This window comes from Apteryx mantelli, chromosome 2 (assembly GCF_036417845.1).
Source record: "Apteryx mantelli isolate bAptMan1 chromosome 2, bAptMan1.hap1, whole genome shotgun sequence".
Classification (NCBI taxonomy): domain Eukaryota; kingdom Metazoa; phylum Chordata; class Aves; order Apterygiformes; family Apterygidae; genus Apteryx; species Apteryx mantelli.
In genome coordinates, this window is record NC_089979.1 from 55,791,906 (window position 1) to 55,806,611 (window position 14,706).

Genomic DNA, 14,706 nt, shown 5'->3' on the forward strand with positions numbered 1-14,706 from the left:
AGATTTTCAGATCTCATTTGCTCATTTTGAGCACTGACATAATTTGTCAGTATCTTTTCTTGAAGCATGGACAGCAGAATTGGCTACTGTGTCTCAGTAATGCTTTAGTAATGCTGCCTGAAAAGGTAATACCATTCTCCTAAATCCTGTGTGATATTATCCTAATTATGCTTGGAGAGACTTTGCTGGAGCACTGTTAGCTCTGACATCAAAGTGGGACTTCCTTGTTCAGTTGGTCATGTGCCAAGAATCTTCTCCACCTTATCAGAATAGTCTGCTCTGAAGAATAGTCCCTTGGTGGCCTCTACAAGTGTGCCTTCATTTGTTTGACATTACTTTTAGCCAGCACAAAATGCTTACTGTTCAAATAGGCCTCATCAAATGACCCATATTGCTTTATACATCTGCAATCTTTGTATTTTCTTATGGATCAATGATAGACTTTCCGCAAACACACTGGGAAGATTTCTGAAAAAAAAAAAACAGTAATAATGAGTTCCGTTTTTAATAAATACTTGAAGTCTGTCATTTAAACCTATTTAATCATTTAATATATGCTGTACTGGTTTTGTGTAATGTTGTTTTGTAATCAAAATATAGGAGGGAATAAATTAAACAATTTATGAAAGTATAGTAACTGATGCAACAGATTTGACAAAACAAAGCTAGCATAAAAATTAATTAGAATAAGTTTTTCTTTTGTCCTCTAATTTTGATTCTGTCTATTGTAAGCCTATTAAGATTTTGTCCAGGATGACAAAGCTAAAGATCTTATTGTTTTCTGGGTCATTTATATATTTGCCTTAAAATTTTACATAATACTTGCTTTTCCCTGGCCTTCTGGAACTTTTATATTATTCCAAGGTCTGTTAAAACCCAGCATCAGTGGCTGAAAGAATACCTTGGATAATATTTTAATATTCTTTGCATAATATGAATCAATTTTGAAATATCAGGCCTGAAAGTCTTACGATTCTGTTTCTGCAATATTTTTGCATATATTTTAAAAAATTATAGTCTTTTAGTATACTTAACACTTTCAGTAAGGTGCATAAATGTGGATGTAACAGAACAAAGCATATGGATCCTAATTTTTAGAATAACAGAATCACGTAGGTTGCAGGGGACCTCCAGAGGTCATCTAGTCCAACCATTTGCTCAAAGCAGATCTAGTTAGAGCAGGTTGCTCAGGGCTTTCTCCAGTTGAGGTTTGAGGCTCTCCAAAGATGGAGATCCTACAGCTCCAGTGTTTGACCTTCCTTATGACAGAGCTGCTCCATGTTTATGGCCTTCAGGTGTTTTTAGAGGGTTATCACAATGTTTTTCCATACTCATAATTTATTTACACTATATTAAATTCTTCTTTACACATAAATCATTAACCCTAGGTTCCAAATGTGTTTAGCCAATTCTCTCCCTCTTGGGAGCCCAGACTCAAGGTTGCCCTATAGGTGCAATCTTACTGGTTCATATAGGACTGGTAAGCAAATTCAGAAACCATCATCACCTGTGGCCTTGGAGTTTCCTGCTGGCAGCAGAATTCCAGTAAGGGACTCTGAGAAATAAGGGAAGATGATTGTCAAGCCTTAAACTGCATAAGCTCCTGGACCAACAGCATGGAGGAGTGAGAGGGGACTAGCAGGGAAGGAGTCAGCAGATGTCCTGCTAAGCAGGTTCTTTAACCATTCAGGTAAATCTCGGTAAGGGGTCTGAAAAGTTATTTCAACCATTTTACCAAGTATTTTTCATCTTTTTTCTCTAGCAGCTAGAAAATCTTAAGTGCATCTTCCTATCACATGTGTAGTCCTATGTACATTTTATAGGATTTTCTTTTCACATTCCATTGCATGTGGTATTACAAAAATAAAATTGCATTTACATGCCCATGTGCTGCGTATACATCTCTGAAAAGCATGGTGAGGTTGGCTCCGGGATAAGGTAACCACTGCAGAACAAGGAGGAAGCATGGGTAGATATCTGAGAGCAGTTGACACAATATCAGAGCTTTCTGCCATCCGTGGCGCTTCAGTCTTGATTCTCATAAATGTAGAGACTTCAAGACACACAAATAATACCAGATTTTCAATTTGTCAACTTCACAGTTTCTGTATGTTCAACCCATTGTAAGGCTTCAGGCCTAACGTCATTTAGAATCACTGTTCTGTGCCAAATGTGCCTCATCTTCCCAAGCTGCCCACTCCAGTTTAATCTGCTAGAATGGTAACTTGTTACTTCGATACTTTTCCATTTTCATACATGAACATGGGAACGTGTCCCATTTTGGTGTGGGACATTAATACTGTTGAAGAGTAAGTGTCATAAGTAGGTTTTATTTACAAGAATTTATTGTTGAGACACCACCTAATTCCTAAAAAAAAAAGCTGAATTGTCCTTTTCTTTCATCAATAACGTTTTACTAGGGAAGTGCCATACTCGCTAAATCCTTACACTGCAAGTGGCACGTATGTTTCCTTAATGTACTATCCAGTTAAATAAATTCTTCTCATCACTGACCTACCCTGGTCTTTTCTTCAGTCTTGGGGAAATAATAGCAGGTGCTGTTTCCTAAAAGTTTATATACAAGTGAGATGTTTTACTGAGGGTGAAGAAGAGCAGAGAGTCATCTGTGATCTGTTTCACAGTTTACCAAATGCTGATTATACCTGCAGAATATGAACTGTATTTCGACTGGGGATTGAGACCTGATGGACTGTTGTTAAGCCTTGAGAGCATAAATGCTACAGTGAGTATCTCCTGCAACTTTTCTCAAACAGCACTTTTTTTCTTTTTTTAATACATTAGTCCCGAGTGCTGTACCACTTGAGTCCATTCAAGGGAGTACCTTTGAAGAGAAGATTTTTCTTCAGTGGAGAGAGCCAGCGCAAACATATGGTGTGATTACTTTGTATGAGGTATCAAGCATTTTTTCATGTTTTCATTTTCATGTATAGTTTTGGTTTTTAAAAGCACATAGTCAGTACAGAAATTTTAAAAATGATTTTTTGTCAGTTTCTGGAAAACGAAGGGTTTTTTTACGATAGAAGTACTTATAAACTAATAAAAAAAATCTAATGTAGGAGTGAATTACTGCAAGAACAAGAATGTTCCTGGATTATCAGCTTTAAATGTTCCAGAATTTAAAGAGTGTCCCAGATTATCAGCTGTTATTAGATCCATATGATATAGCGTTCCATCTAGTAATGTAGATCAAATATTTAAAAGACTGAAAGGCGGATCTTAGTGAATTCTTAAAAAATAGGAGACATAACACAGTAGTGACAGCATCACATTTCTGAGACTCATTACAGCAAGTCTATTGTAATAGAAACAAGCAGGCACAATTTAAAAAAAAAATCTAGCATTTTTAAATGAAAATTCAACAAAATTATATGTTGTTACATGTCTAAAATTTGCTGCTTTTCCTCATATGGAACCTCAGCCTGAATACCTTTTAGAAAAATTGACAAAAGACTGCACAGATTAAGCTGTCAGACAGTAATCACTGTTAAACCTCTTACCTGACCTTACTACAAATCTGGTATTGAAATGCTTTGTTTAAAAAAAACAACACCTAAATGAGATATGGTATAAGAAAAAAGTTAAGTTGAATGGTACCCTATTGATACTGTTTTGCAAACTGTTTTATTGTGAGAGGATAAAATGCTATGAAAATGTATGAACTGGTTTTGATAAAGCTAACTTTCTTAACTAGTTCAGAAAGTTGTGTATCTTCAGGGATCAGAATGCTTTAGATAGTATGTTAGTGTTTTTGTTAATGCTAGCCTTTATATACATAGAAACACTGGAAAATTATCTTTCTGCTTAAGAACATTGCATGCACGTCTGATTATATTGCTGAGGAATATGTGCTCTGTATTCATGCAGTTCTTTTTAAGTATATATGTATAACCTCATCAACTGTAATGGGAGTTGTTTAGGTGCATTGAGAGGTGGAGAAGAATAGCATGACCAGACTCTTTTACAAGTCTTTCTAAAGTATTCAGGACTGTACAAGTCTCAGAACATCAAAAGAACCCAGTATTCCAATAGTAAAGAGAATATTGCAGAGAGAATAAAATACTGATAGCTCCTTACACTGCTTATCTAATATGTCGTACAGCAGAGGTGGAAGGGGCAACACAATCAGTGAAATCAAAAACTTGATTTAATTAATTTTTAAGTAGAAGAAAACAAGAAGCTTATGCAATCAAATGGCCTCTTGTTCTGAGGATGTCAACTCAGTCCAGTCAGGTGGCTGAATATGAACAGGTATCAAGTTGCTGAAGACTTGTTTGCCAATACTTTGTCTCCCTGACTATTGCTTATTAGCCTAAAATATACCACAGTGTTTCTATAAACATGACTGGCAAACTACTGGCTGCCAACAAATATACACAGTGAATCACAGGAACATTTTACCCAATGTATACTTTGGGTATATTTTGGCTAACTGAAGTTGCTCACGGGATAAAATCAAGACAACTTAGATGAAATTTAGGTACCTGTGTTCAACAGATTGCTTTAGGCTAGCCATGATGTTAGCAGGCACCTCTCTGGCTGATCTTTGTACTGTCAAGGTAACACACCCAGCCAAGCTCCAGATCACCCCAGCTTGAGAAGTGAGGTGTCTAGCTCCTGCCAATGCCCTGTTGCATGCCAAAGTTTAGATGAAGAAACATCTAAGCCCTTAGTTGTGCCTACGTCAACAGTACTGATCTAAAAAACATAGGCACTGAAGCTGCTTTCATACAAAACATATGGTATGTTTGGTATGTCCATAAAAACAACGGTGCTCATGGCATTCAACTTCTGCGGAAAGGCTTAGCAGGTGAGTACTCACCTAGTAAGCAGGAGACTTAGGCTGTAGACATTTCAGCCTGAGGGATTTTCAAATTCATAGACCCCTGCCTGCAGGAGAGTGACTGAGCCGCTGAGCTGCGGCTAGGGCTGAATGTGCCTTCCATTCTCCCGTCACCGCTGAGCAATACCAGGGATGAAGGAGTCACAGGGCCAGAAGGACAGCAGGGACGAGAGCACTGCGTGCTTTTGTCTAGTTGAAGATGCTCAGCTGGGGCAAGACAAAAAGCTGCAGGTGCTGAGTCAGACCTAGAAGCAAGGTCGCTCTTTCCTGGGCAACCAGTGCGTAGCCTTTTTTGCAAGAGGCAGCCTTAGACCACAGCAGCACACACCTTCTTTCAGAAGGTCCCAGGGCCTTGATCCTATTAGACAAATGTACTTAATGCACAGTCCTTAGTCTGCATCCCTGCTCCTAGTGAAAAAGCTCAGTCACACCTTTATGTCTAGCATTTCTTATTCTGAGTATGTAACTTTCCGTGTTATTAAAAATCTCATAGCTTAGTCTGTTTTCTGGGGCCCAGCACTTATTTTTAGTGCCTAAAGTAGACAGTCTTTTAATATACCTGGTGGGAAAAACTGTACATTAAAATATAAAGCATTAAAGTATTCATTGCTGTTGTGAAATTAGGTGCAAATCCAATTATTTTACCAATATTTGAAATGGAAAAAAAGCTTTTAGATTAAGAAATGACATGAATTTCTTAAACCATTTTGCTCCTTTATCAGCAGTACAGGTCTACAGTTTGTAGGAATAAAGGGATTAGTCTTTTGTATAAGGTTTCATCTAAATTTGATAAAAATTGTGAACAGCCAGTGAAAACATGACCCTCGTGCCCTTCTTTTTCATTGCTGCAAGGCTGAACCGGCATGGTGGAAGTGACAAATTAGTTTTTCAAAAAAAACCAAAAAACAGTGTTACAAACAGGAGTAAAATACAGAAACAAAACAAGCTCATTTTAACCAATCAAAACACTTACTTCTACTGTGGTTTGCCTGACTCATGGAGGAGCTTCTTTTGTTATAGAACATCAGCCACTTAACTGTCTAGTAATTAAATGTAAAAATTGCTAAGAATCTAACATAGGCTGCAAAATTTCCAGCATCCTGGTTTACTTTCAAATAAAATTTACCTGACATTCTGGGAAATGCAGTTAAGAATTATAGAAAGCTAGGAAAACAAGTTAAAGGGAGCTTCAAGAGTTCATTTAGTTCCAAAACAGGATCAGCTGTGTATAAAGCATAGCTGCCAGGTAGTTGTCTAACCTGTCTTTTAAAATCACCAAAAATATACTTGCCCACTCTCCCACAGACAGACGTAACAACGCTTGCTATCAGAAAGGGGGATTTTTTTTAATATATAACCTTAATTTCAACTTTAGGTACTTGGTGGTGTCATGTTCTGTCTTCTGTTAGAATTGGGAAGGTTAGTTGGGGGTTTTTAAGGCACTTTCAGCTAAATTTATGGATGAGGAATTGTAGAGGATCTGCCTATATCTAACAAAAGAATGTCAGAGTTTGTCTAGACTGTATCAGACTTTTTATTACTCATTTTCAGCATTTTATAGGTGTTATATTAGATGGGTCATGTAAAAATCAATTTTCGTTAAGTCAGAGGTTTTAGAAAACTGCAAGTGTTTAAGCTATGCAATGCCAACACTTAGATATTTCTATCTAAATATTATTTTATATGTCTTCTTAATTATAATAATATGGCATAAATGTAACAAAAAGACTGTCAATTATCACATATTTTAATGCTGGAATTATACATATTTGCATACAAACAAAACTATTTAAAAGTGAAAAGGAGGGATGAATCATTTTTACTTTTTATTTTTTTAATGGATTTCTTATTTTTAAATTCTCATTACAGTACATGGAAATTAGTAACTAACAGAAAAAATCTGTATAGAGCTTTACTGCGAACTCATATTAACATTACTTATGAAAACAAGTAAGACTGAATCAAAGAAGAAACACAGGATACAGTATATATTTTGCATATATTACTTAACATTCCCACCCTTACCTTTAAATGAGAATCTGACAAAGGTACAATTTAATAACCTGAAAATTTCCAACTTAGCAATTACAATATCTAAGCTTCAGACTAAAAGACAAGCTTTACCCAGTTTCTGAAGAATTCACCTTAAGCTGCCCTTATCATCTACTAAGGATGATCTTATTCAGAGCAAAGTGTAATTATAGTCAAGTCAGCTAAACCTGGGGCCACACATTTTGGCATTTACTTATCTGTTTTTACCTGGTTGTTTTGATGTTGCTGATTGTTGCTGCTCAAAACAAACAGTAAGATGGATTCAAAAAATGACATTGTGAAAGCCGGCGTCTTAAAGGAATTAATGTAAGCCTGAACCCATTCTTTATAGTTGTAATCTAGCTGCCTCTAAGTCTCTGTATCTATAAAAGTAATAACTCATACCAGTTATGGCTGAGTTTCTGTGTCCCTTCATGGGATTCGGGATTTGAAGAGTATAAGAGAGTAAGATAGCTTATCATAAAATGTCTGACAGCGCATACATCAGGAGGGTTTACTGGATGAAGATGCAATCTTCGTTCATCTGCTCAAAACTGTTTATAACTTTCTTATTCTTTTGCAGATCACCTACAAAGCAGTCAGCTCTTTTGACCCAGAAATAGATTTATCCAATCAAAGTGGACGAGTCTCAAAGCTAGGAAATGAAACTCACTATCTCTTTTTTGGACTATATCCTGGCACTACGTACTCTTTTACCATCAGAGCCAGCACAGCTAAAGGCTTTGGACCTCCAATCACAAACCAATTCACCACTAAAATATCAGGTATTTGACTAAAGAATATTACTGTTTGTTTACAATAATGACACGGGTAATTCTCTTGTTGTTTTCTACTTCTTCTAGGATTTTACAAGCAGCAAATTGAAAAGATACAGTAAGTGTTCATACCTGAAGATGTCAAAGCGACATACACTAACATCTTTGAAAAACTTTCAAGTGCTTGAATATCAGCTAGACCATAAGTACTTTGAAATTCCTATTCACAACTGTAACTTACCATGCAAAAAGCCCTATGAATTATGTGCCTGAAATCAGTGCCAGCTGCTGTTGCAACATTTAGCGTAGGGCTTTTTGGACATGAGGATGAGGGTTCCATTCAGAGCTTATTCAGCCTTGACATGATTCTAAATTAGTACAGTAACGGTGCTGGAAAATCTCTTTAATGAGCCATGAACAATTGAGAGTAGAGCAGAAATACTATACATCTAGCGCTTGCTTAGAAAGTGTAGCTAACTGCCAGCCGCATACATTCCTAGCAGACGTGTGGACTGAGGTGGATATGAAACTGTATTAGACAAGAACATCAAGACTAGTGCTTTTCAGATAAGAGCAGCATGACTCTGTCACTTCTGCGGATCCATGAACAATATTTTAAAGCCCTCCCAGAGGCAGAGGAACACTTTATTCCTCTAACTAATGGGATGCAATACTATTACATACTCTAAAATGCTTATGTAATTCATGGCAAAATGTTTTGCAAAGTTACAGTTGAAATCCCTTTTCTCTCCACCTCTCTACAATCTTGTTGAGAATTAAACTGACAGCTGCACTATGGCTTCTCAATAATATTTACAAAAATTGCCTTATCTATTTGTGTACAACTTTGCTTTTCAGAAAGAGTAAAGCAAAGTATTTGGGTACAAAACTTTTCATCTTCTCTCTTTTACTCTCAATCTGTGTACTTTTCCCCGTCACTCATTTTCTGTCATCAGTGTGGAATGAAAAAAAAATAACAAAGAAGTGTTAATCAGATATAGAGCAATTAATTTTTATTATAAGAAAGGCCAATTAATGCAAGGTGGAAATTACTGTCAATACAGGTGATTGTAGAGAAAAAATCAGTTGATATTTTTCAAGTTAAAAGTTATTCATAATGAAAAGCATAAACATAATTAACACAGATCAGTAAATACAGGGTCCATTTTCCATCCCCTTTCCTACAGTGCACAGAACTTTTCTCTGCCAGAAATCAACTTCTGACATAGCAAGAACTTGATATGAGTTAGGATGGCAGAATCAGGCCTTATTAGAATAAAGAAGAAAGGAGACTGCTGAGAGTGGAAAGAATCCAGGCATTTGGGAACAGTGCTGGAGCTTAAATTGTTGTTCTTTCCTAAATTTGGTATGTCACCAACTAAAAGTCATTAGTGTGAATGGGCATTACAGGCACGTTTTGAAATGAGACTGAGCTCCAAGCAAGCACATGGCGAGGTTCAGCAAGCGGTCTTGTCTGAGCCCTGCTCTCTCCTTACTTCTTGTTAGGTACTGTAGGAACAGCGAACACTTATGATTTATCCCGGGTACTTAAAGCCTACTTCTTGTTGAAATAAAAATAGAAGCAGAATACACATTTCTTATGATCATTGAAAAAGCCTGACAGAATTTTTGGTGTCGAATATGTTGCCCTCCTCTTCATGCAGTGGTGTTGCCCCATAGTCCTCTTGCCCCGCTGTAAGGCTTTGAGGCTCTTGATGTGGTCAGTGCTCTCCATACCAAAATGCTGAACATTTATGGATAAAAGATTTCACAGTACTTTCAGAACTGATGATGTGGCAACACTGCATTCTGTCCAATTTCCAACTTGAGTTGTTGCATTTTAATTTGTCTGAATCTAGACTGCGTTTTCATTTGAATAAAATACTCTTAATTTCCTGTCAGAAGTTGTTGAGTAGTACTATCCTATACCATAAACAGTTGCCATGTTTCATTCTACAGTTGTGTGATTGCCACTGATGGATGAAGTGATCTGTATGTAAATGTGTATTACTAAAAGCAGAGCTAGTAGCAGTGCCTGCCGTCAGAATTAATGGACACTGTTTTCTGTTGCCTGTAACTCTGTGAAAAGTCATGTGTGTAGGCTGAAATTTTACATGCTGCCTCTCTTACCCAGAAGAGTTTCATCCATTTTCAGGAACGTGGCTGACAGAATGAAAAATTCTGGTGTCCAAAACATTCCCACTTTCAAACAGAGATTTAGGTATTTAGCAGGGAAGAGGCATTACTTTGCCATCTCTCTGAAAACCTGTCCAGATTTTGGCAATCTATGAATGTTGCAGTTTGCACACAACCTGTGGAAACTTGCTGGAATTGAACAGCTAGTGTCACCATAAAGGCCATCTTCACCAAATAACCTCAAACCCTCTGAGCTTTCAGAGCCGTGCCTGTGTGGGCATTAGCCCACAGCGTCACCTGCCACACATACAGCAGGTCTGAGCTTTCTACTGCTCATGACCAGGCTGTGCCTTTGCAAAAGGTGAGAAGAGGAAGTATATCTCCTGTGTTCTCTCTTTTTACTGATAAGCTCCTCCTTCATGTATGGATGGTGTGGAGGAGGAACAATCCTAACCCAGGCAGGAGAAAGGGGAAAGAAGAGCTTATCCTGCACAAGTCACAAGTTGGAAAGATTAAAAAACTTGTTCAGATGTAGGTAGGAAGACCAAGGACAAGAAGTGACACTGACAGTGTTTCCAAAATGTTCAGAGTTCATACAGTTGCAGTTACTCTGTGCTTCCCTCATTTTCCGGATGTTCAACATGAGACTCACGCATTATTTGAACAAGAGCTGAATATTCAAAACTGCAGCTGAAATCAATGAAAACTGTGTTTGAGTCTTCAAAGTTCTCTGGAATATTATGCCTTTAGGTGCCTTGAAGTGGGTACCCAAATTATTTAAAAAGATGAGTCTGAACGTTTGTGCCTTACATCCAGGATTGTAAACAGAGGATAAGAATACCCTCTCAGCTCACAAGGAGTTTTTTGAAGATTAATTTTTTATTTGTGCAGCATCTCAAAACTGATGAATACCAATGAAAAGTGATAAAGATATTATTAATTTTTCACAGCTGACTAGGAAGTGTTATGGACAAAAGTGTTAATGCAATCCTTAGATGGGTAAATAGGGTAATATAAGAGGGATAAAGGACAAAGAAGTTTATACACCTTTCAGACAGGCACAGCTGCTACTGGAAGGGTAAAAAGGAAAGGAAAATACACCTTAAAGAGAGAGACTCAAGTTGTTGGAGCTATTTAATTTACTAGAGAAGCTTAAGGTTGACTTTATCTATATGTGGAGCAAAAGTATGCTCTTACTAACTTCATCAGTGTGGTACGCAAAGCATCCAATGGCTGGAAAATGAAGCTAGCCAAATTCAGATGCCAAGGATAATTAGCCACTGGAAGAGCCTACTAAGGAAAAGATCTCCTCCTCCCCTCCAAATGTACTTAGTGTTTCAAGTGAGAATTAATTTAGGGAAGTTTTTTGCCCTGCATTATATCTGTGGTCAAAAAGATCGTTGCAGTGATGACTTTTTGGTTTTATAACCTTTAAATCTATTAAATGTGTATCATCATTAACAGTTGTACAATAAGGATTCAACAGACTATTAAACAACCAATTTACTGAGCACCCTTCCATCCAATATAGTGAGTAATGTGACCATATGATAGCAATGAAAGAAGTCACAATAGTGAAAGACAGTAACTGAGACATCATTTCTTTCAGTTACAACTGTAATTCCATATAATGAAGAGTCAGTTTGCCAAAGTGCTATTGAGTGTGGTTTCAAACTAAGATAAGCTCTCGTGATACTAATCATGTGTCATTATTGTAAGTGATGTCTGTGGTGGACCATAGCCCCGTGACAGTTACAACGCTAGTAAAAATTGCAGAAATGGCAAGTTCTGAGAGTGTATCCAGATGCCATAGACATACTGAGAAAGCTGGGCTCCCATTTTCAGAAACTACAGCCACTTTGGCATGTACATTTTCAGGTGCTCCTCTTGTGATAACTTAAAAGGATTTGATTGTCAAGTCATGGATTCTCACTGCTTTCTGAAGGCTTACTCCTGTAAGGATCTCTTGGACATCTTAAAATTGGCAATGAATTGGCCTTTCTTTGTTTTTCTGCTGATGTTATTGAACAGTTATCTGATATTTGCATTGTAACTGAAGGCATGCTAGACTAACAATATGGTCTTTTGCAAAAGTCTTTAAAATTATCTACTCAAATAAAGACACAGGTCTTGAAAGAACAAATACAGAAAAAACGATTATTTTTGCCTCTTTTCTTTTCTTATTCTAGCACCCTCTATGCCACCGTATGAACTCGAAACACCTTTGAATCAAACTGACAGCACTGTGACAGTCTTGCTGAAACCTGCACAGAGCAGAGGCGCTCCTGTCAGGTACTAGGGGAAAAATATTTATAAAATTAAAACCAAATTGATTAATTTCTTGAACATGTTTTCTGGGGATTTTCTACACAGCAATCAGTGTCTAAATTCATGTCTGTATTAGCTCTAATTAAATTAAATAACTGAAGAAAATGGAAGTGCTTTGATGTTGAGTGCTCGGGTATTGTTTGAAGGATTTGATCCAGATGCAAGTGGCTTGTTCTTTGAAGATAAGGAACAAAGCCATGGTTCTGTTGTGTGGGTGGCTTCTTTAAGGTAATTGCTTACTTCAGTGTTACAAGTTCAAGGGCATATCACATTTTTTATCCTGAGCTACTATGTCTTTAATAGTCACACTTCTTGTTTACTTCACAGATTTAGGATAATCAGCTTTTAGTAAGTTAGCCAATTTTAAAAAATATGGACAGTAACATTAATAAATTATTTACATTGAATTGGCCATGAGAGCAAAAATAGGGGGGGAAAATAGAAAAACAGTAGCTCTGGTTCTTTAATGTTATGTAATATCTGCTAATGAGTTTCCAATTTTCAGTGGTATATTTCACAGACTGATATATACACTACTGTGCAAGTCATATTGATTAGAATAAAAGAAGCCTGCTTTTCAGAGAGGAAAACAGTGGAATGGCTAGACTGAATGAGAACCAGTCATGAGCTCAATAGCCTGAATAGATGAAAATACCTGTTAGAGAAATACAGATTTTTCCAGAGGTTTAGGAGGTTTTTTTGCTTTTGAGAAAGCAGGTAGACTCAGTAGCGGTTAATCCTTTTGTTACTGTTAGGAAGAGTTTATGTCTATGGTGAATGGCTATCAGCTATTTCCATTCTGATGCTGACATGTTTGGTAATTTCTGTTGGTTTGAGAAATATAGATCTGGTATATTCATATATAAGTGAATGAAATGTTCTTTGGGTTTCTTTAGAATATTCAGTATTTAATAGAATTAGTTTCTGTTTTATGCAACATATTGTTGCACTGGTATCTGTGTGTATATGTATATGTGTGTATATATATATATAAAACTTAAAATTTAAGAAATGCCATTCAGCTGATGATTTAGACAACTTTTTAAAAAGAAAATGTGACCTGCTGGGGAAGTCTGAACCAGCTGAGAAAAAACAGGAAGCAATTACATCAGATTTAATGAAACTGATTTAGAAGATTAGATTAGAAACAGAATGGATTTATTAAATGATTTGAGGTTTCTCTTTATTTCCTAAACCTGTAGTGCAATCCTTCTGAATTCAAGCATTTGGATTAAAATAGTACTAGTTGGAGTCATTATTGTATAAACACAAACATGTTAGACCATAAATAAGAAAAGAGTTTCATTCCTTTCATCTGCATCATGAACTAAAGATGATTGATTCCTATAGCAGTAGTGATACATCAGAAACTTTGGTGACAATAGCAAGGAGCTAGTCTGGAGATTAAGTATGTCAAAGAAGGGGATGAGTGCTTAGAAAAATAGGAGGAGGGATTTAAAGAAACATCAAACTGTAGAACTGACAGAAACAGATGAACACATTACAGCAAATCTACCAAGGTCTTTTGCAACAGGTCTTAAAATAAAATGAATGCTCATTGCGAACTCACAATATAAATTCTGAGTGAAGCAGAGAGTGAAAATTAAAGTAAAAGTTTCTTAATACTTTTAACATTTTACTGTACATTATGTTCTCGAGCATATTGTCATTGCATAGCTTGCAGAACACACTTTGTATATGGATTTTATTATCTTAATTTATATTCATTGGGTGTTGAAAGTTTAGTCATACTAAATTTATGCACTCCACTAAGAAAGATGCCTGTCTATTGATTCTGCTACAACCACCAGCTTGGTTAATGTAGATTTTTGAACTTGCACTAAACTTGAAGTGTAAATGATTGTTGTTGTTTTATTGATCAACATATCAGCCATGTTACATAAAATTCTTTAATTCCTGAGATGGATAAAGAGAGCACAAATTCTACCATTCAAATCAGTAAAGTTAATACCCAAGGATACCCAATTCAGATATACCTGATTCAGAAATCCAGCGTTTTTTCTGTGATTAATTTTTTTCTCTAATTAAATATTAAAAAAAAGTCCTGGTGTCTGATACCTTATTTAGAATTCCATCGCAATAACCACAGCAGAGAAAGGGAGATGTAGATTATCTAAATGTTGCTTCAAAAGGTAGACAGTATGGAAATGTTCAGGAAGCTCTGTTTACAATGATAAAGTACACATTAATCGTGAAGGCCAAATGGCATTCCAGGTTGTTTTAAAACTCATAAAGCTAGACATGATTAAAATGTGTTTTGTCAGAGTTTTAATACGACAAATACTGCTTGCTTTTGTCTTCAATTTCAGGTCTAGCATGTCTTATGGCTGCTGCTGTGTTTATTTCAAGGAGATTATCTTGGAATTACATATGTTTAAAGCAGTAATGCATACAGTAACAATGAGTGTATTTACTTATTTAGCTGTTGGCTGAGCTATTTTGATTTTCTTTTTGAATTTAAAATGATGGCCATGTGGAAATTGTGGAATATATTTGTTGTGTGTGGATATTGACCTTTTTTTTTTTTTTCAAAGATACATATATTTAAAAGTT

At 36.3% G+C, this 14,706-nt stretch overlaps 1 protein-coding gene across 6 annotated transcripts in view; it reads left to right on the top strand.

Moving 5' to 3' along the window:
- Positions 1 to 14,706, top strand: part of PTPRM (protein tyrosine phosphatase receptor type M) — a 504,474-nt gene that overhangs the window by 276,389 nt on the left and 213,379 nt on the right. For all 6 annotated transcript variants that reach the window (XM_067290684.1, XM_067290685.1, XM_067290688.1 and 3 more), the window contains exons 9-11: positions 2,803 to 2,912; positions 7,476 to 7,677; positions 11,994 to 12,096. In XM_067290684.1, coding sequence (XP_067146785.1) covers positions 2,803 to 2,912; positions 7,476 to 7,677; positions 11,994 to 12,096 — 415 coding nt within the window. The remainder of the gene's footprint in view (positions 1 to 2,802; positions 2,913 to 7,475; positions 7,678 to 11,993; positions 12,097 to 14,706) is intronic.